This window comes from Bactrocera tryoni, chromosome 3 (assembly GCF_016617805.1).
Source record: "Bactrocera tryoni isolate S06 chromosome 3, CSIRO_BtryS06_freeze2, whole genome shotgun sequence".
Taxonomy (NCBI): Eukaryota; Metazoa; Arthropoda; class Insecta; order Diptera; family Tephritidae; genus Bactrocera; species Bactrocera tryoni.
The window spans coordinates 44,885,071-44,906,138 of record NC_052501.1 but is presented as its reverse complement, the minus strand read 5'-3'; the positions used below and the strand labels follow the sequence as shown (position 1 = coordinate 44,906,138).

The 21,068-nt window shown below is 39.0% G+C and overlaps 1 protein-coding gene across 2 annotated transcripts in view; it reads right to left on the bottom strand.

The window, feature by feature from the left end:
• Positions 1–4,492: 4,492 nt before the first annotated feature.
• Positions 4,493–21,068, bottom strand: part of LOC120772332 (protein espinas) — a 93,563-nt gene continuing 76,987 nt past the window's right edge. For both annotated transcript variants that reach the window (XM_040100874.1, XM_040100875.1), the window contains 2 exons: positions 8,116–8,319; positions 4,493–6,846 (listed from right to left, as the gene is read on the bottom strand). In XM_040100874.1, coding sequence (XP_039956808.1) covers positions 5,338–6,846; positions 8,116–8,319 — 1,713 coding nt within the window. In that variant the 3' untranslated portion in view covers positions 4,493–5,337. The remainder of the gene's footprint in view (positions 6,847–8,115; positions 8,320–21,068) is intronic.

The following is a 21,068-nucleotide window of genomic DNA, read 5'->3' as shown; positions in this document are numbered from 1 at the left end:
GTCTGTTTTTACCGAGAATATATTCGGAGGTTTACCATTGACTATATTAGAACTATTTATAATCAGTTTTACAAAACCTCAACGTCCCATCATTTCACTACTTTCTAAAATTCTTGTAACAAGCTACTGAAATATATGCACCATATATAAAGGAAATATTAACGTTTATCGTTTCCGACAAATTTTGAAAGCAATTCTTATACATATGTACATACATACATACAATAATCTTCTTATATGTATATAAAAATGAAGGGTAAAATGTGTTGCTAAGCGCATAACTCAACAACGCATGGACCAATTTTTTTTTAAATGATCGTTGAGGTTCAAGGATGGTTTTTACGGAGAGAAAAATTCGAATAATTAAAAACAGCCCTTTTTCCCATACAAACGAATGAATGTTTGTTTGTTAGTAACGCTAAGAGAACGGCTGCACCAATCTTGATGAATATTCAGAGGTTGCTCGTTGTGAATCGGGGAAGGCATAGAACAAAAATACCTTATCTTTTCATGAGGAAAAGTCGGAAAATCGGTTAATTCCAAAAAGTAACTTTTTCCATACAAATTATTTTCAATTTTAGTTTGTTTTATTTTTCAATATTTTGATTTGTAAATTATTTGAATCGTTCAATTTCTGTCGCTTGCTTTTTTATTCCGTCTATTCAAAAGAAAAATTATTGAAAATTATTCAGTGAAAACTGTACGTCTGTTTCACACAAAGTGATCAATTGCAAAGAGGTCGCCCTAACATCGGTCGGCGTTCTTTTTGCCATCAACGTATGGCAGCCCAAGGCAATGCAAGGCAAGAAGTACTCCCAGGATGCGGTGACATTCGTGCGGAATTATGGATCGCGGTCAATGACCTAGCGATCGTCACGATGTCACAGCACGACTTTTCAAACAGCAGTTACGATCTTTGATGGACTTTATCTTGAAGCAACGTACATATATGTGGTGCTGTTAGATGCTAGATGTACTCTGTTGAGTGGCAAAAGAGAGGTTTGCCGCACGCACACATTCCTTTTTGGATGGCGGATGGTGGTTACACCAGATCAAATTGATGAAATCATTTCTGCTGAAATCCCTGATGCAGAGAAAGATTCAGTATTATTCGAAGTGATGAAAACCAATATGGTTCATGGGCCTTGCGGACCCCAAAATCCCACTTCGGTTTGTATGTCTGACAATAAATGCACCAAGCACAACTAGACGTGATGGATATCCATTCTATCGGCGTCGCTCACCAGACGACACTGGCAGAATAGTCAGCATTCAATTTAGAATAGTGAATTTACATCGTCTTCGCTAAAAATTGGAAATGGTACAATTCCGGTTGATACTTCCGGTGGTTTGATATCAATTCCATCTTCCCTTTATCAACTCACGAAAGATGAACTCATCACGAAAGTTCGGACATTGGCCAAATTATCGTAACTACGATTCCTTAAGTGCACGCGCAATGTTAGTTGCCAAAAACACCTATGTTGTTGACTTAAACTGGAAGATTCTAAGTCAAATTCCGGGAGACTTGCGAATCGATCGAAATCGATCGATCATCTTGACAATGAAGGCGACGCCGTGAATTATCCAGTGGAATTTCTAAATTCTTTGGACAGGCTTGGTATGCCACCGCATCATTTGCGTCAAATACAAGGGGCAGAATGCTTGATTCTAAGAATTTCTTTGAGTTCTAACGATTTGCCATTTCAGTTCAAACGTATTCCATTTCCAGTGAAAATTGCATTAGAAATGACAATAAACAGGACACAAGGATAGTCGCATAGTATGTGGCATAAATATTGAAATGCTATGTTTTTCATACGGTCAGATATACATACGTGGCGCGCTCACGAGTTGGAAAACCATCTTTTCTGTACATCGGGACAGAAACCGATGTTTATCAAGCTGCGTTACATTGAAAAAAAATTAAATGATAAATTTAACTTTCTTTTCATTTCAAAACACATAATTTCACGCAGGACAACGGCTGCGGGGTCAGCTAGCTTATAATATAATATTTAGTAATTGGATTCAAATAGATCGTTGATATATTGCGTTTGTACAGTTCTCTAGACCTCATCAAGAATCGTTAACTTTTCGCAATGAGAGGACTTTGTAAGGGTCTGACAGCGATGCCGATGATACCTTAGCTATGGGTAGAGCCTCCCAAAACAGCAAGCTCGAAAGTGAGCATCGAAGTTAAAAATTTCCTCATCTGTTTCTCTTAAAAGTATATTTAAATATGACAGACAGTGCATTAAAAGGCAGGTTTGTAGGACAATGTATACCATTTATATTCACGTAACAGTTCCACCAACAAACTAGCAAACCTGAACAATTCACCAACCTTTTTAATGATACTCGATTACAGAAACCAAAAATATAGTTTGTCGCCTCACTCTAACCGGAGTTATAGAAAATATATATACATAGGTATATATCTAGTATATATGGATATATACATATAGTTCTTTGGATTCTTAAGTAGTGCAACAAATATACTTGAAAGCGGAGCATCTCTTTCATCAACTTCGAATTTTCCATACTCAGATGATAAAGTTAATGGTTATACTAATATCGATAACAGTTATTATCTGTAGCGATTTTATGGCATTTAAATTTAGCTTTCAAGTTTTACATTATCGCTTCAAACATTCTTTTATAAAATAAAATAAAAATGGTGTATGTCAGAGCCGTTGACGTCTTCGACTTTACAATTGCATGGAATTTATAATTTTATGGGCCTTAGTTCACCCTTAAGCAATCAATTAAAGTTGCCAAGATTTTGAACAGAAATTATGAAGACCACAATCATTGTAGAAAACGGATCGGTAGCATTGTAAGCAATAAACTGTCGGTCAACCAGCTGAGGCAATTAGGATGTTGATTTACTCATCACATTTGATCTTCAACTTAACTAAACAACGCTCAAATCTTTTCGAATATTCGACATCAAAAAAATTTTGTTTCTGTTAGTTTCATTATCATTGTTTATTTTTAGTATGCTCATTTTATCGTCTTTTCATCTTTCGTTTAACACAGTGTTGTATGATTTAAACAATATTCTATGGCCAACTAATTACCAAATGGGTAATAATTAGTCACTTAATTGCATGGTAAATGGAAAACAATTACGGATTAATTTTCTAAAATTGCTTTTATTTTTCAATTAGAAATTTCTTTGTGTGTGGTGTTAAGTAGGAAGACTGAAGAAAATACCAGGTTTTAAGGTGTGCAATACTTCGGAATTCTGCGTATTTCAAAACCCATATTTCGTACATGTCATCAGGGTGTTAAGAAAATATTACGTACCGAATTTCATTGAAATCGGTATAGTAGTTCCCGAGATATGGTTCTTGGTCCATAAGTGGGCTGCGCCACGCCCATTTTCAATTTTTAAAAAAAGCCTGGGTGCAGCTTCCTTCTGCCATTTCTTCCGTAAAATTTAGTGTTTCTGACGTTTTTTGTTAGTCGGTTAACGCACTTTTAGTGATTTTCAACATAACCTTTGTATGGGAGGTGGGCGAGGTTATTATCCGATTTCTTCCATTTTTGAACTGTATATGGAAATGCCTGAAGGAAACGACTCTAAAGAGTTTGGCTGACATAGCTATAGTAGTTTCCGAGATATGTACAAAAAACTTAGTAGGGGGCGGGGCCACGCCCACTTTTCCAAAAAAATTACGTCCAAATATGCTTCTCCCTAATGCGATCCTTTGTGCCAAATTTCACTTTAATATCTTTAGCCAAGCCAAGCCAAGAAATACGTTTACCAAGTTTCATCATGATATCTCAATTTTTACTCAAGTTACAGCTTGCACGGACGGACAGACGGACGGACGGACAGACAGACATCCGGATTTCAACTCTACTCGTCACCCTGATCACATTGGTATATATAACCCTATATCTGACTCTTTTAGTTTTAGGACTTACAAACAACCGTTATGTGAACAAAACTATAATACTCTCCTTAGCAACTTTGTTGCGAGAGTATAAAAACGCAATGAATACCATCTATCCAACCATATTTATCAGATATGGCTCCGTAGGATTTTTTCTTGTTCCCCAAACTGAAATTTCCGCTTCGTGGAACCAGTTTTCAGTCGATCGAAGAGATAAAGCAAAATTGTGAAAGAAGAAGCTGGAGGCCATCCCAAAAAGTGCTTATGAAAAATGTTTCGACGACTGGGAAAATCGTTGATATAAATGTATACATAACATCTGGTGGAGATTATTTTGAAGACGAAAAAATAAATATTAATGAATAATTAGACATTTTGGGTTTTATTAACAATTTTTGGGTCCTTTTTAGACATAATGCATAAAAATTAAATCAAATTTATTCAAACCTAGCTATAAAATCTTTATATTTTCAAAAGCGCTTGAGTCAAAAATCTCTATAATTTGTTTGATTTCAAACGTCTGGCAATAATTCCTTTGTAATCGTTAAAATGTCTGGCCTCTTTGCACTTAGTTAATTAGCGTTCAATGAAACATTTATATATATATTTAGTATATGGGTATATTTATATATTTACATAGTTATTATATACATTTTGTGCAAGTTTGTAATAGTTGTAGTGGGTAATCAATAAAATACTTACTTGCTACGCGCTTATTCAAAAAACTGTGTAAATCGATATTCATGTGTGTATGTTTTGTACAAAGTTTCGTTAAATATGTGTCTCTTTTAGTTCAGTTTCGTTTTTGATATTTTTTAATTTTTTATATATTTAAGTTTCAACCTTTGTTGCTTTACAGCTACAACTACGATATGGAAGTTCTTCAGTGCTTTTTATATACAGAACAAATGCTCTTGCAATATAATTTCAAACAACCGTTATGATTGTGATGCCATTGATGGTCAAGTTTACAAATATTCGTGGAGGACATTCAGTCAAAAAAACTATTTTTCTGGATGCGAATAGAGCGCCGAAACCGGAAGATACAACATTCACTTAAATTAGCTCACGGTCTTCTATATAATTTCTTAAAATTACTTTTGCATTATATGTTATTTTTAATTCTCTTTCGAATATCTCTCAATACAACCTCAAAATATTTGACTTCCTTAACACGCTTTTTCTCCGAACAATACATATAATTTTTCATCAATATTTTCTTAATAAATATATTTGCTCAACTTGCACTTCACACGCACTGCATTTCTACTGGCGCTTTCTTACCCTTGCCACCGGTGGTTAGCATACGCCAAACACGCTTCAAACAACCCGCTGGCTTCTCATCCACCACCAAACGTTGCTCCTCCAAGATCGTATCCAATATATAGTAGCTGCCAAGACTAAGCGGTGGCGGCGGCAATATCGGAGGCTGTCATGAAATAATGCAGTTCTTCGTATCGCCGCCACTCGTTGCGCCGCTTGTCGATGCGGTCATCGAAGCTGTTGTGCCGCCAATCAATGAGCCGCCGCTACCCAAATGCTGCTCGCTTGCCGCTTGTTTTCGTTTGCGCTCGTAAGCGATTGCATCGTTCGGGACGTAAGATACACGCACGCCACCGTAGTGTCTACGCGCGGGTATACGATACAAGTAGTCGTCCATATCGCTGGAGGAGCTGGATGAGCAGGTGGAACACACGCTTGCCGCGTCGCAGTTATCGATATTGTTGTGCATTCCCGTTGCATTCGTTTGTGCATTGTGCAGTCTTAGATTGGCTTGGTTAATTTGCATTTCAGAGGAGCTGCGCGATTGGTTGCGTTTCTTACGTCGTCGTCGCGCATTCGTGCTGTCCGTGTAGCTCTTCGAACGCGACATGGTGTCATGTACGCTATGGAAGCGTACCTCCTTCAAGTGGGCACGTATATTTTCATCAGCGTCACTGTGGTCCGGGTCATCATCTTCGTCATCGTCGTGGTCGTCATCATCAATATCGGATTTGTTGCGCGTTCGCTTCGCGTTTAACAATATTTCGTAGTTATTATGCGGCAGTTCACAGTTCTCGTCATCATTTTCCAGCTCCAGTTCATTGGTGATCTCTTGCGTGCTTTGCGTTAACTCGGAGGCGCTTGGTGAATTAATATTGATCTTATCAATGCTTTGATAACTGTGTGAGTCCTCGCCTTTCGACATCAGCATGTCAGGCAACGAGGATGTAAGATTGCTGGGATCGCCAAATATCGATTTGTCGCCTGCACAGATATTATCCAAACTAATACCGAGTTCAGTGAGGTCTATAGGCGGAGGATGTGCAGGGCGTGGCACACCTGGCAGCGGCGGCATAATGGCATCACAACCCGCAGCCAGCTTACCTACAATCATTAAACGATCAATGCCAACCTCCATTCGCTGACGCGCCTGCCGTTCCAGCAAATCTCCCGCGCTGCCAGCACTCTTGCCGTTACTACCGCCTGCCCCGCCACCACCACCGCTGACCTTATGTCGCGCACCCGGTCGGGGTGAACGCGCTATTTGACTTGTTGTGCTAGCCCGATGTGTCGGACGCAGTTGTGGTCCCGAACTTGTGTCCGATGGTGTAGGCGGCTCGCCTTTGCTGCAAGCAATCGAACAGTAAATTGTGCCACGTCGCGGCAGAAATGGTCTACCCAAGAGCGAACAGCGACAAGTGCAACACGAGAAGCACTGATCCGTGGCGTGCCAATGCTGACCGTCATGACTCATCTGTCCCTGATCGACGCCGATCACTTCGCCACAATAGTCACAATACTCAGCGAACATGGTGTCAAAACAGTTGAGACAATAGGGTTTGCCGTCACGCATGATGTAACGCTGACCGCCCAGCTGATGCTCGCACTCGAAGCAGGCGAAATGTTTCATATGCCAAGTACGGCCCTCGGCTTCGGTGCATTCATCCGAAAAGATTATCTGAAATGTGGGAAACAATTAGGGGCATAAGTACGTTGATTACCAAAAAGCGTATAATAAATGAATATATGTACAATACTACTGAGATCAAAAGGTAAGGTGACTTTGTTTATAAAATGTAAATTCTTTATTCAAAGCAATCCCCATCCGATAAAAACCACTTTTGCCACCGCTTTTTCCGGTCGTCATAACAGTTGGAATAGTAATTTTCAAAACATTTTTCTACTCATTCTTTTATCTCCTCGCACGGAGTCGCACGGAGCCAAATCAGGTGAATGCGGTAGTTGTGGAAAGATAGGACTCGGGTTTTTGGCAAAAAGTGGCGAAATACCAATGCACCAATGACATAGTCATAAAACTTGTATCTAAGGACTGAACCTTATTGAATCTAAGGAATAGACTTTATTGAATCGGTTATCAGTAACTTCGCTTAGGCGTTAAATTTCTAGTCCGCCCAGTTAAGTGACATAGCTGAAAATGCGAGCTCTCAAGAGCTGAAGCTTTCATCTCGGAAACGTCGATCAATCAGGAAGTTAGTCTTCTTCCAAACAACAAAATAGACACCTGACCTCCGGTTAGCGTCTCAATCTTACAGCCTGAACGTCCATAGGGCAATGACCAGTGAGAATCCCCACAACTAGGCAGAGACTAATTTTGCTGAGAGTATAATAGAGGTCAATTGACCACTTGCGATCCACTATGGGACAAATATATCTTGGGATAGCGCCAGAACTGATGGTAGCCCGGTCGCTTTTGCACTGCTCAGCTAAACAATAGTAGAACGTCCGATGAGAACGGAACCGTTTAAGATTAAGTTTTCCATAACTAGTCTTGAATGCACTGTAGGTGTGTTCAGATATACCGAACTCTTCTAGACTTTCCATTTCTTGTTAGACTCTGTGAAAATGTTTAGTATTTGTTTTGAATTTTAAGAGAACCGGGCATAATATACATATTATGAGAAAAGATGTTTGGTATCAACCATGTATAATATCTAAAAAAACGCTCTATGTTGATAAACATCTAAATGTCAATACAGATTGCTTCTAATGATCCGAATGCGAGGAAAACGGACTTACTCTAATAAGCCTATAATGTAAACCAGTAGAAAATACAACTTAAATAAACCAAATCCAACAAATCCTAATGCAATATGCATAAGAGGTTGAGACCCAAGGGCCAAAAAATGTAAGTTGCGCAGACGAAAGTAAACAAAACGCTACTTTTTATACATACTTACAGTTTACAGACAAATAATTGTGTACATACCTCATCGCAGGCGGAGCAGCGCGGCTTCTGCGTCTCGGCGTGATGTCTGCCGCAATAGAGATTGCCATCACGATGAAAATAAATCAAATCCACAAGTAATTCCTTGCAAACACAACAGACGAAGCAACCAGGATGCCAGCAAATCTGCGAGCCGACACGTTGCGCAAAGACCACAATGTCACCGGCGGATAATGGCTCATCGCACTGCAAGGGAAGTGAGGAGAGAAAAAATTAAAGGTTAAAAATTTGTTTATGTATAGAAGTACAAACACATATATGTAAAAGGAAATACAAAAAAAAATTGTATATATATTTATGTATACATACATATGTATGTGTATATAGGGTAAAGATACTTTTTGAAAACAAATAGCAATATTCAACGACGATTTTATTTTTACTGCGGCAGGCAAATAAAACTGGCACACAGCTATTAATAATAAGCAGTGAGGGGATATAAACACACATTCATATGTATGTACATATAGCGTACACCCCTCCTAATGGAAAAGTGATATAAAAGTAGTTAAAAGGAATTCTACTTGTTGTTGCGAGGCTTCGTTGCAGACACGCTTAGCGTAGATGTGGAAAACATTAACTGATGAGAATCTTAAATATTTTTATATTTAAATAACAATAAATGTTAAATAGCCATCGCATAAAACGTTTACGCCTAGCGGTAGGCAATAAAATGCCAAAACAAAAAGTTATAAACGAAATGCCCAAAGATGTTGTAAAGCAAAGCAAACAAAACAGCAAAAATATACAAAAACAGTAACAACAGCAACAACAAGCCAAATAATTGCAGTTATATTTGAGAATACAAGTCCACAAAACAACAACAAGTGGACTGTGGTATGGCCGTTCTTCGGGCGCGGCATTGAACTACATAGTTGAATGGCGAAATTGTGGCTCCCGCTGAGGGATGGAAATGGAAATGACTTAAATTGCTTAGGGGCAATGAGCGAAAGTGTTCCTTTGGGAATTTTTACGACCACACTATAAGGAAGGAGAAGAAACAGTAGCAGAGGGTTTTCATAATACTGCGATTGTAAACAGCAAATTAGAAAATGCAATGAAACAAATTTTTTGCGTTTAGTAATACCCTTCTGGAAATGAGTAGTGCACAGAAAAAAATCAGAGACGGTCGGTGTAACATTTCCAGGAGAGTCAGAAAGAATCATAAATAAAATAACATTTTTAAAAAGCAACAAATTTTTTTTGGATTGCATAAAACTTATGTATATGCTTATGTACTATATATACCAGAAATATAAACTACCGAGTGTCCCATTCTCCACATTCGAAGGCCCGCGTCTCCAACCTGTGGGAAACCTAACACGTTCCATGACATCCTAGTAATCGGAAAGCATTATTTCACAGACTTTTGGAACCAATCGTGCTTTCACTTTTCTTAGACCCAATTGATATTTCAAAGTAGTTCTCACTTATCATTTGGATATTCCAACGATCTTTGTAAGATCTTTGACTGCTAATCGTCGATTCTCATGCACAAATTCCTTCATTTCATTGACGTATTGATCATCAGTTGATGCTGATGGCCATCCTGGACGTGGTTCGGTGTCAACGCGTTCTGAACCCTCTTCGAATATTTTGTACCAATCAAAAATACGTGCTCGCGACAAAGGTTTTTTAAAGGTTTTGGTCCCAGAAATTTGATTCCACACATCAAATTTAGTAAAAATCGCCAAATTCACTTTATGTACTTTAGAAAAATAAGTGTATGCTAAATACTAATAATTATTTTGATGTGACATTTGGCACAGATGCCACTGAGAGTCATGAGCGATATTTTAATTAAAAAGTCTTACGATTTTTAGCCCACAGTATATGCGAAGACGCTTATGTATTCTATTTCCCTCATGGACCACATACAGTATCTATGTGATTAAATAGTAATTAGACCGGCAAAGAGGAAAAACAATCAACATTGAAGTAAAGATTTTTAAAGAGCAAAAATCATTTTTAAATTTGTGATCATATAAATTGTAAATGAGAAATATTTTTCAACCCAACACTTTCCGAAGAGCAATAAAGATGTTGTATTACATTCATAGCGGTTAAATTTTACAGCTCAGCGACAGAAGGAGACCACACAAACGCACATAGCGGAATCCGCAACATTTAATTGCTGAACGCATTTAAGTTTAAACATGCAGAGTAATTAAATCGAGAGCCTTTTCGTCCTAACGCCTGCGAGCGGCAATAAAATCAACGCGACAGCTGTGTTGCCTTATACAAAGTTAGCCCGTGCTGCTTACATACACACATACTAATGCATTTAAGCAACCGCAAATCACAACAAACTTTTATGGCAGTGCTTTTCGCGACACTATCACTTGCGGCGGCACTATATAAATTAAACGCCTGACTTTTATGCGAAACTTAAATTAGAAATACTTTCTTGTATATGTGTGTGCCTTAAGCTGCCTTTTAGGTGCTACCTTAATTCTATGCAATGCTCGCCTTTCCTTTCCCTCAAGCACATGGCTAATTGTCGCCTCTGCTTAATTCGTATAGCTTCTGCTATACTCCACGAGTGTTGTATCTGTAGAGTTGTTGCATGCCACAAATTAATCCAAGCACTCAACACTGCAATTTCCTGCCAAGTTTGCCTTTCAAATTGCTTCATTAGCTTCTTTGTGGCTGCGGCTGGGGCAATGCAATCACCGAGAATACTACCGTTTTTAGTGCTGGCATCTCTTTGGTACCGCAAAGCGTTGTAAGCTCAAGCGCAAATTACCTCTTCTTTGGCAATTGCATTGCATACTTGAAGGCGCATGGCCGCAAGCAGCCATTTTCTTGATGCCGCTTAACTTTCCAGGCTATTAAGCGCGCGTGTTTTTACAAAATATCCAACATTCACTTTTGCAAGCCATTAAGCACGCCTCCAATGACTCTTCTAGCAGCACTGGCGGCGGCAAGTTCTTTGGGTGGCATGAAACAATTGCGTTGTTAGATTTCTTCAGCGGATATTCTTGTAGTGTAGTAAGGAGTTTACTGGGTTACTACTGCAGCTACAGATAAGCTAAGTTTCTTCCTGTGGGTAATTTTCCTTACCTTTTATGCTCATTTGCTGTACTTTTTAGAGAAAGGATTCTGTGAGTGCTTCCTTGTGGTAAGAGCGTAAGTAGTTACAGAGAGACGATTAGCTGCGTTTAGCAGTTAAAATAGTTATTTTGTGTTTTTCGCTGAGATAGTTGCAATGATGTAGTTTCACCTTAATCATTGGAATGCCCAAATGGCGAAGGTTTTTATATATAATACTGTTTTTGTATATATATACAGTATTATATATACATATGTATATAGATAGTTTCTTTCTCAAATGTTGTTAAATATATACGGAAATGTCTTCTTTAATCTATTTTTATACTCTCGCAACAAAGTTGCCAAAGAGAGTATTATAGTTTTGTTCACATAACGGTTGTTTGTAAGTCCTAAAACTAAAAGAGTCAGATATAGGGTTATGTACACCAAAGTGATCAGGGTGACGAGTAGAGTTGAAATCCGGATGTCTGTCTGTCCGTCCGTCCGTGCAAGCTGTAACTTGAGTAAAAATTGAGATACATATCATGATGAAACTTGGTACATGTATTTCTTGGCTTCATAAGAAGGTTAAGTTCGAAGATGGGCAAAATCGGCCCACTGCCACGCCCACAAAATGACGAAAACCGAAAACCTATAAAGTGTCATAACTCAGCCATAAATAAAGATATTAAAGTGAAATTTGGCACAAAGGATCGCATTAGGAAGGGGCATATTTAGACGTAATTTTTTTGGAAAAGTGGGCATGGCCCCGTCCCCTACTAAGTTTTTTATACATATCTGGGAATTTACTATAGCTATGTCAACCAAACTCTACAGAGTCGTTTCCTTCAGGCATTTCCATATACAGTTTAAAAATGGAAGAAATCGGATAATAACCACGCCTACCTCCCATACAAAGGTTATGTTGAAAATCACTAAAAGTGCCTTAACCGACTAACAAAACACGTCAGAAACACTAAATTTTACAAAAGAAATGGCAGAAGAAAGCTGCGTGGCGTCGCCCACTTATGAACCAAAAACCATATCTCAGGAACTACTCGACCGATTTCAATGAAATTCGGTATATAATATTTTCTTAACATCCTGATGACATGTAAGAAATATGGGTGAAATCGGTTCACAACTACGCATTCTTCCAATATAACGCTATTTTGAATTCCATCTGATGCCTTCTCTGTATAATATATACATTAGGAACCAATGATGATAGCGGAATAAAACTTTACACAAATATGGTATTTGAGCTGAGGTAACCCTTGTGGAAAAATTGTCGTGATCGGACTTTAACTTAGACTCAGTGCCTAACCTAACATAACCTAATTTTTCACCGAAAATATCGGTAAATCTCTCAGACATTTTCATATAATTCAGAGGGCATCGTTTTTATACTCTCGCAAAAAAGTTGCTAATAACAGTATCTCGATTATCACTTTATCATGCGAGAGTATAAAATGTTCGGTGACACCCGAACTTAGCCCTTCCTTACTTGTTTTGTATTATTTACAGACATAAATAATTCTAATATTCGCTTGGGCAACTTTTAATTAAGCAGTAGTTGCCAAATCCGGAAAGTAAAATACATTTTACCTAATTATACGTATGAAATTAGGAGGGTAATCCTTTAAGCTTTTTTCCGATCTATACCATACTCCGTTTTATTCAATGATATCTAGAAAGGTTACTTTTTAGTTTGGTTTTTGGCGAGAACATCAAGATTGTTTAAAAACTTGGCTCACCTCAAAATACCGAAAAAAATATTTTCGCTTATGGGAAATGCCCATATAAACTTCTCATCATAGTGTCGTAGACTTACTTTGCTTTTCGAATTTGTGATATCGTTATATTATTTTTCACCGTAAACTTCCGGCAAGTATACCCTAGTATACTAGTTTCGAAGGATGTATGTTAAAGGAAGCCTTTAATAGTCCTACCCATTGCCAGATTATTAAGGAGAGTGAGTAATTTTAGTAGACTTTAAACGATTTACATATGCCATACACGGTGCCTGCAACAGTAAGTTTAAGGAAATAACCATGCCCTCCAGAATTGGTATCAAAATGGTACTTGGCAAGGCCATCAAAATTCTAAATACATAAAAAAAAATCAAGCACTAAAATACAACTAGTAGTAGGCTCGAAGGAACAGGAGGATAGACTCATGTATAGAAGATCACGAGGAAAGTTCTCTGGTCGCCATTCACATGAGAGTGGGCAGAAACGATTTTTTTACATATGGTTCAAGCAGCTCACGACTTCCGGTCTTTGACCAAATATCCTCTGGGTAGCCTAAGAGCATCCGTTTAAAGGCGAGCAAAAGTGAGAAGGCGAAACATCCCCTACATAGGGTTGTGCGCTGGGTTTGGGACCCGCCACGTTAAAAAACACCCCAATTAAAATTAACAATCAGCCTCGGATGAGAGACCCCCCTTTTGGTGACGACCAATATGGAAAATCCGGTCCCTTAATTGGGAAGGTGCAGCTGCCCAGCTGGTTGACGTCCTCGTTCAAATAAAGGCTGACATCACCGCCGACCAACAAATGCGATGGACGGGACAACGACTGAGACGAATAGGTCCTTGTGGCATTTACTACAGTGGCCATATAAAGGAGCGCAAGTTTGGTGTGGGATTCGTGGTGAGAGAGAAACTCCGTCGCCGAGTACTATCATTCACTCCGGTGAATGAACGTCTAGCCACAATCCGCATCAAAGCGAGGTTCTTCAACATATCGCTGATTTACGCCCACGCCCCGACGGAAGAGAAGTACGATGTGACAAAGATGCCATCTATGAGCGCTTGGACCGCACCTATGAGAGCTTCCCCTACCGCGATATCAAAATCGTGCTTGGCGATTTTAACACCAAGAAGGGCAAGGAATGTATCTTTGGAACAACAGTAGGTAAATTCAGCCTCCACGAATAAACATCCCAAAATGGGTTGAGGCTGATTGACTTCGCCGGGGCCCGAAATATGGTTATCGTGCGTACGCTCCGAGGTCCTAATATCGATTCAAGCCACTATCTTGTTGCAACAAACACAAGGAAGGCTCGACATCGATAAGCTGCAATCACAACAGACAGCTGAACGATTTTTTACTCGGCTTGCACTCATGGAGCTTGACAAGCTGACCGACAAGGATAATGCTTGAAAATTCTACGAAAAAATGCGGCGACAAACAAAAGGTTTCAAGACCGGAGCATACTCTTTTGCTAGAACCCAAGGAGGTGATCTAGTAACTGATGCCCAGAGCATACTTAAATTATGGGGGGAACACTTCTCCAGCCTGCTGAATGGCAATAAACGTACAACGCAAGAAGAAGGCGAACCCGATTCCCCAATCGATTACGATGAAGCAGACGTTCCATTGCCTGGCCATGAAGAAGTTCGAACAGCAGTAATGCTCTGCCCAATCCACAAAAAGGGAGACCTCACAATCTGCGCCAACTACCGTGGGATAAGTGTCCTCAACATCGCATATAAGGTTCTATCGAGCGAATTGTGTGAAAGATTAAAGCTCACCGTCAACAAACTGATTGGACCTTATCAGTGAGGCTTTAGACCTGGCAAATCAGCAACCAACCAGATATTCACCATCCGCCAAATCTTGGAAAAGACCCGTGAAAGGAGAATCGACACACACCACCTCTTCGTCGATTTCGAAGCTGCTTTCGACAGCACGAAAAGGAGCTGCCTTTATGAGCCGATGTCTGAATTTGGTATCCCCGCAAAACTAATACGGCTGTGTAAACTGACGTTAAGCAACACCAAAATCTCCATCAGGATCGGAAAGGACCTCTCCGAGCCGTTCGATACCAAACGAGGTTTCAGACAAGGCGACTCCCTATCGTGCGACTTCTTCAATTTGCTTCAATCTGCTGCTGGAGAAATTAATTCGAGCTGCAGAACTTAATCGAGCAAGTACAATAATATTCATATCATCGGCCTCAACACCCGCGCCGTTAGTTCTGCTTTCTCCAGACTGGACAAGGAAGCAAAACAAACAATCGTCGCACTCGCGTCTTGTTGCACGTCACTCTGGACAGTCATAACTTTGAAGTTGTAGATAATTTCGTCTATCTTGGAACCAGCGTACACACCACCAACAATGTCAGCCTAGAAATCCAACGCAGAATAACTGTTGCCATCAGGTGCTACTACGGACTGAGTAGGCAATTGAGAAGCAAAGTCCTCTCTCGACGAACAAAAACCAAACTCTGTAAGTCGCTCATAATTCCCGTCCTGCTATATGGTGCAGAGGCTTGGACGATGACAACAACTGATCAGTCGACGTTGCGAGTTTTCGAGAGAAAAGTTCTGTGAAAGATTTATGGTCCTTTGCGCGTCGGCCACGGCGAATAGTGTATTCGATGGAATGATTAGCTTTAGAGATACACGACGACATTAACATAGACAGCGGCTACGCTGGCTAGGTCATGTTGTCCGGCTGGACGAAAACACTCCAGCTCTGAAAGTATTCGACGCAGTACCCGCCGGGGGAAGCAGAGGCAGAGGAAGACCTCCACTCCGTTGGGAGGATCAAGTGGAGAAGGACCTGGCTTCGCTAGGTATATCCAATTGGCGCCACGTAGCGAAAAGAAGGAACGACTGGCGCGCTGTTTTTAACTCGGCTATAGTCGCTTATACGCCAGTGAAGAAGAAGAAGAGGATAGTGTAAAGTTTTTGTTTTTAACATATACTATAATATCAGAGGATAAAAGCTAGTAATATTGGAAGGAATCATTACCAAATAGTCTTTTTAGTTAAGTAAGAGCTTTTTGTATATGAGGAAATACCCTACAATAAAACATCCGAATTGATATCTGGTAGCTATCTGAAAAGTTCAGTCAAGGCGCATAATATGAAATGATACCTACTGAGAGAACTTTTTAAATGGAGTTGCGTTCCGCTCTTGAAACTCCTGATAAATTAGTATAAAGACTTCTTAGCCATACTTTCGTAGCTTTTGAATGCAGATTACTCGTTTTACATTCCGAAATATTCAGTACTAATCTCTTTAAAGTCAGATATTACATTAGAGGTCAGAAATTAAAGTCAACTGTTTTAGTGTCAATTCTATATATTTTAGGATATTTAGAAAATATTCTTAAAATTAGACGTCGGACTGTGGCTATGAGAGCATTCCATATAAACTAAATATAAACAAGTAAAACAATGTTCAGGATATGAGCTGCATTCACATGCGACGGATAACGAGAAATAAGATATTAGTTATACAAGTTTTAGTTACTCTAGACTTCCTAAGGTCGCATTTGAGAAAAAGACAGTGTGGTTTCACCAAGACAATGCACCGTGTTACAAGTTAGCGAAAACTATTGCAAAAATCTATGAATTGGGCTTCGAATTGCTTCTGCATCCACCGTATCCTTCAGATCTAGCCCTCAGCGCCTATTTCCTGTTCTCAGATCTCAGTGAGAATGCTTGCTGGGAAGAAATTTTTTTCGAATGAAGAGGTTATCGCCGAAACTGAGTCTTATTTTGAAGCAAAGGACAAGTCGTTCTACAAAAGTGGTATCGAAAAATGTGAGGGTCGCTGTAATCAGTGTATCAACCTTGAAGGCAACTATATAGAATTGCGTGTTGTACTATAATAAACCGGGGATTTTTCAATAGAGTTCAAGAGCCGCCGTTGGAGTAGCAATAAGGACTTTTTTTGTTTTTTTCTGGAGGTTGAGTCAAAAGAAAAAAATATTTTCCGTTTTTCGAAGTTATCTTCCAAAATCGAAATGCATTATTTTGAGTTTCGAAAATGAGCTCATTGCAAACATCATTATTAGTTATAGTTTACAAACTTAAAAATATGGGCACTATCTATTCCTCCATTACTTCTTATTTGAATGAAGCATACCGAATTTCTACATTTTTTTTTTTAATCCAAAAACTGAATTTGTCTATAGAAAATAATAAAAAATATTAATTATTTCTTAGAAATAAATGTACTCTACTTAACTTTATTCTCTAAGATAGTGCTCCCTATATAATCCTACGAGAGAAATGCTTGAAATGCTTCCAGAAGTTAATTGCTTTTATTACCCTTCAGACTATTTAAAAAGCTAATATTCTGCTGGGATCTTAATTTAGAAAGGAGAAATTACGCTTTGCGTAAAGCTGAAATATTTTGCACAATCTTTAAGTATCATTTATCACCACACTCGTTCTACGCCGCACACGCACTCACACAAGCATATCTCTTTCACTAAACTTCGCTCTTAACTATATTTGCAGCGAGTATTGTCCACACAAATATGTTCAGTTACTTAATCTCCGGCATTTAGTCATTTACTTTTATCAATCCAATTAATCTGACTCGCCTTATTTTGCCGCCCATTTCATTGTCGCTGTCAGCAATCTGCATTTAATTTTCTTCAACTCCCAGCTAGTCACCTAAACATATTTATATAAAACTGTTTAGTGTGTGTGCATGTATGTAAGTACATGAGTAAAGTCACGTTGGGTTCATGACACTCTTTACGAGCATCACAATAGCCGTATAAATAGCACAACCTTTGCTTAGTCGCCTAAAAGTATGCTGTGAGTTGCTGCTTCAATTAGAGTATTGACAAATTGTCGCCTTGGCCATTATGTATGTCTGCGTCTGCACCTAATGTCTGACACAAAGGCGGAGCCGAAAATAATTTTACACACTTATTATAGAATGCTTGTGTATGTGTAATTTACGCCTGAAAGTTAACTAACATTTCATTTTCCGTTGAGCGCAATTTGGCCTCAGCCGAACTTTGTGACTTATTTTTGTGCGCTTACGTCCTTCGTAGTTATATATATAGTATATAGACATATGTGTGTCGTCCAACGGCCGAACACCGGAAGCTTTGCAATTATTAATGACTCTCGTTATCGTGCCCTTTTCGGTACATAAACTTTTTGGCATTACCTCAAATCGAGTTGGCAACAAACTGCGCATTTTGTTTTTAATTTTTCTGGCATTTCCATTTTCTTCACAGCCCCATCTACCATGGTTGTGTCTTCAACTCGAGCACAGTTAGTTACATCGGCGCGTGTTAACGAGTATTTTCGTATGTCATTTAGTGTTGCCTGTCTGCGCATTCAGCCATTGCTCTCGTGCTTTCAGCATTTGTCGTCACTTCCGTTTCACTGCTTCGCTATTCTGCTTCGCTTTTAATTTACCTTTTTCTCGCTTACACACTTGAGCGCACTTTCGCACTGGCTTAAATCCAGCGCCATTCCTTTTACGCATCATTCACTCGCCCAGTCTTCGACCACTTTTCGCCTGTCATATTCCTGCCACATCCTTTTCCAGTTGCTACTTTATTATCATCTTCATTGCTGGCTCGCCTGGTAAGTGGCATGAGAACGGAGGCGCTGTCGTCAGTACTAAGTGTGAGGTAGGATATTGTCAGCGGGTTGTGCTCTCTGTAGATTTTCTTTTCATCACACTTCGTTGCTCTTCGTCGCATTTACTGTGCGTGTGCTTCATTGATTATTTTCATAAATTTACTTTATGGATTTTGTATTTATGGAATGATGCTCCGAAATATTTCACATTTTTTCCTATTAAACGTCGCTGAGTAGTGTAGCACTTTATTATTTTTAGTGACCTGTGTGTGAGCAATGTTCCATGAAATAAGCGAAATTTTAAGTGCATCAAATCATGGAACTAGCTCTTTAAATTTATAATGACTTTACATTTAATTGTTATCAGATATATTATAGCAATCTGAGGTTACCTCGAACCCCAAACAAAATTGTCTGCTTTTCCTTCAAATAATGGGAAAAGGAGCGATAAACGTTTTATGCGCCAAAACCTGGACATAATGAAGTCTCAACATGATGAGTGCCCCGAATGCTTAATAATATTAATATGGAGTTTCATGGGAGACCTTCTAAAATATATACATATGCATATATTATTGAATAGCCTGATGGCTTCGATCTTTTATCTGTATCTAAGGAATCTTCGCTTCTTATATTTATTATAGTTAATAAAAATAGATATTGTATTTCGGAGCTGAAATGTTCCCTTCTTATCACATTTCCATGGCAGTTGGTGAAACCTCTGCATCTGGCCACCACTGTCTGGTGGAGTGGCCCCCCGATGGTTACCAAAATCTTCCGATTCTTGGCCACAATCGGCCATAATTGCTTCACAAAGTCGAAACATCGACACTTTTCACAAACCACTGGAAGACATTGACATCCTTGAACGATCTTCATCGTTTCCCAAACCCTTCGAGTAGTCACCTATATGCTCAAGTTCATAGATCGATTTAAAGTTAAAGGAGCAACTTACTCCCAATGCGATACATTGACGCACCAAGACTTACAAAAAGCCAAGGTCGCTCTTATCGCATCAACCTAAATGAACTACTACAGCCACGTCATAAACGTATCATTACTAAGAGAAGCGAAGCCGATTGATAACAAGAGCTCACTCTTAGTTCTAAACTCATTTCTAGATGTGAAAGGTCTGCTTGCAAATTGCTTGCGAATGGTCGGATCGCTAATTCAAGACTAACATATACGGAACACCACCCTATAATTATATCAGAGAGGTGTCCATTCGCCACCTTATTCATCGCAAACCTATGGTTCACCAAAAATTGTACATACCCCGACTTGATCCCCAAATAAAAAAATGCATTTTCTTGTGTAAGATCTGCACTATGCATAAATAGAAAATGCGAAGCCAGATTATTGCAGCACATCCACTTAAGCGCTGCAATTTCGCTCTACCTTTCATCAATACAGGTATTGTTTTTGCTGGGCCTTGTAATAAAAAGGCATCCATGCTAAAATGTCTTGCTCTCATGAAACGCTATGTGGCTGTTCTTGTCAAAGCCTAGAACTCGTTGTTGATCGACTCCTTTTCCCGATTTTTCATGAAATCTCATGGATTATCTTCAAGAAGAAATGGTCCAGTCAAATGACCCTCAAGATCATGCCTCTAATTTATTTTCTCAAGAGGTATGTATGTTAAATCAACGCTCTGTTCAGATCGACTCACTATGGCATATAGCTGCCATATGAACTGAGGAATAAAATGTAAGTTCATGTGAGGAATATTTTGCATTTTTGAAGCGTTGCAACTGAAATTAACATTTCTTCTTTTTTAGTAGCGTTCTCTTCTATTCCGGCAAATATTATTTTTACCTTTGAAAAGGCTGCAGAAACTTTTGTTAATCAAATTTCACTATCTAAAGCTTGACTCATATCTTTATTGCATAACTAGAAATGAAAGCAGTCGTAAACTCAATCAATGAACATAATTTTCCCACTGTGGACAATTTAAGTAAGCTTGAACATAAAAAAGGAACTAAAAAGTATCCACACTCGTAATCTGCAATTCACTTCAGTTGTTTATAGTTTCATCACCCGGCAGTTGCGGATTTCGCCAGCAAATTGCAAGCAATATACTTTATAACGATCATAAAGGCTGCAATGGACGTGGGTTGCCATAGCATATGAATTTGTCGGATGCACGATACAAAAGTTTCCTTCAAATTTGCAAAGTGCATATATATTATTTGCACACATAAAAATATGCACTTTTGCATAAACTTTTTTGTATACCAAAACAAATAACAACAATGATTTTCTTTTGACTTTAAAAAAATCAAATTGTGAAAAGTTTATAAGAGGCACACTTATGCCACACCCACTCCACAAATGCATGCGCGCTTCGGCAGCAACGTATTTACTATGAGCTGCTATTTAAGCGATAGGTTTCAAAAGGGCGCGGGGTGACACACAAATAATCGGCAACTAAAAGTTGGTCCATGCTGCACTTGAGCGTGCGCACGCTCCAACGTCTAGTCGTGGCGTGTCCAAGTGTCAAAGTGGCTGTCTGCCAGTCTCGCCGCTGCATGTTTCGTCTACTTTTCGGCCG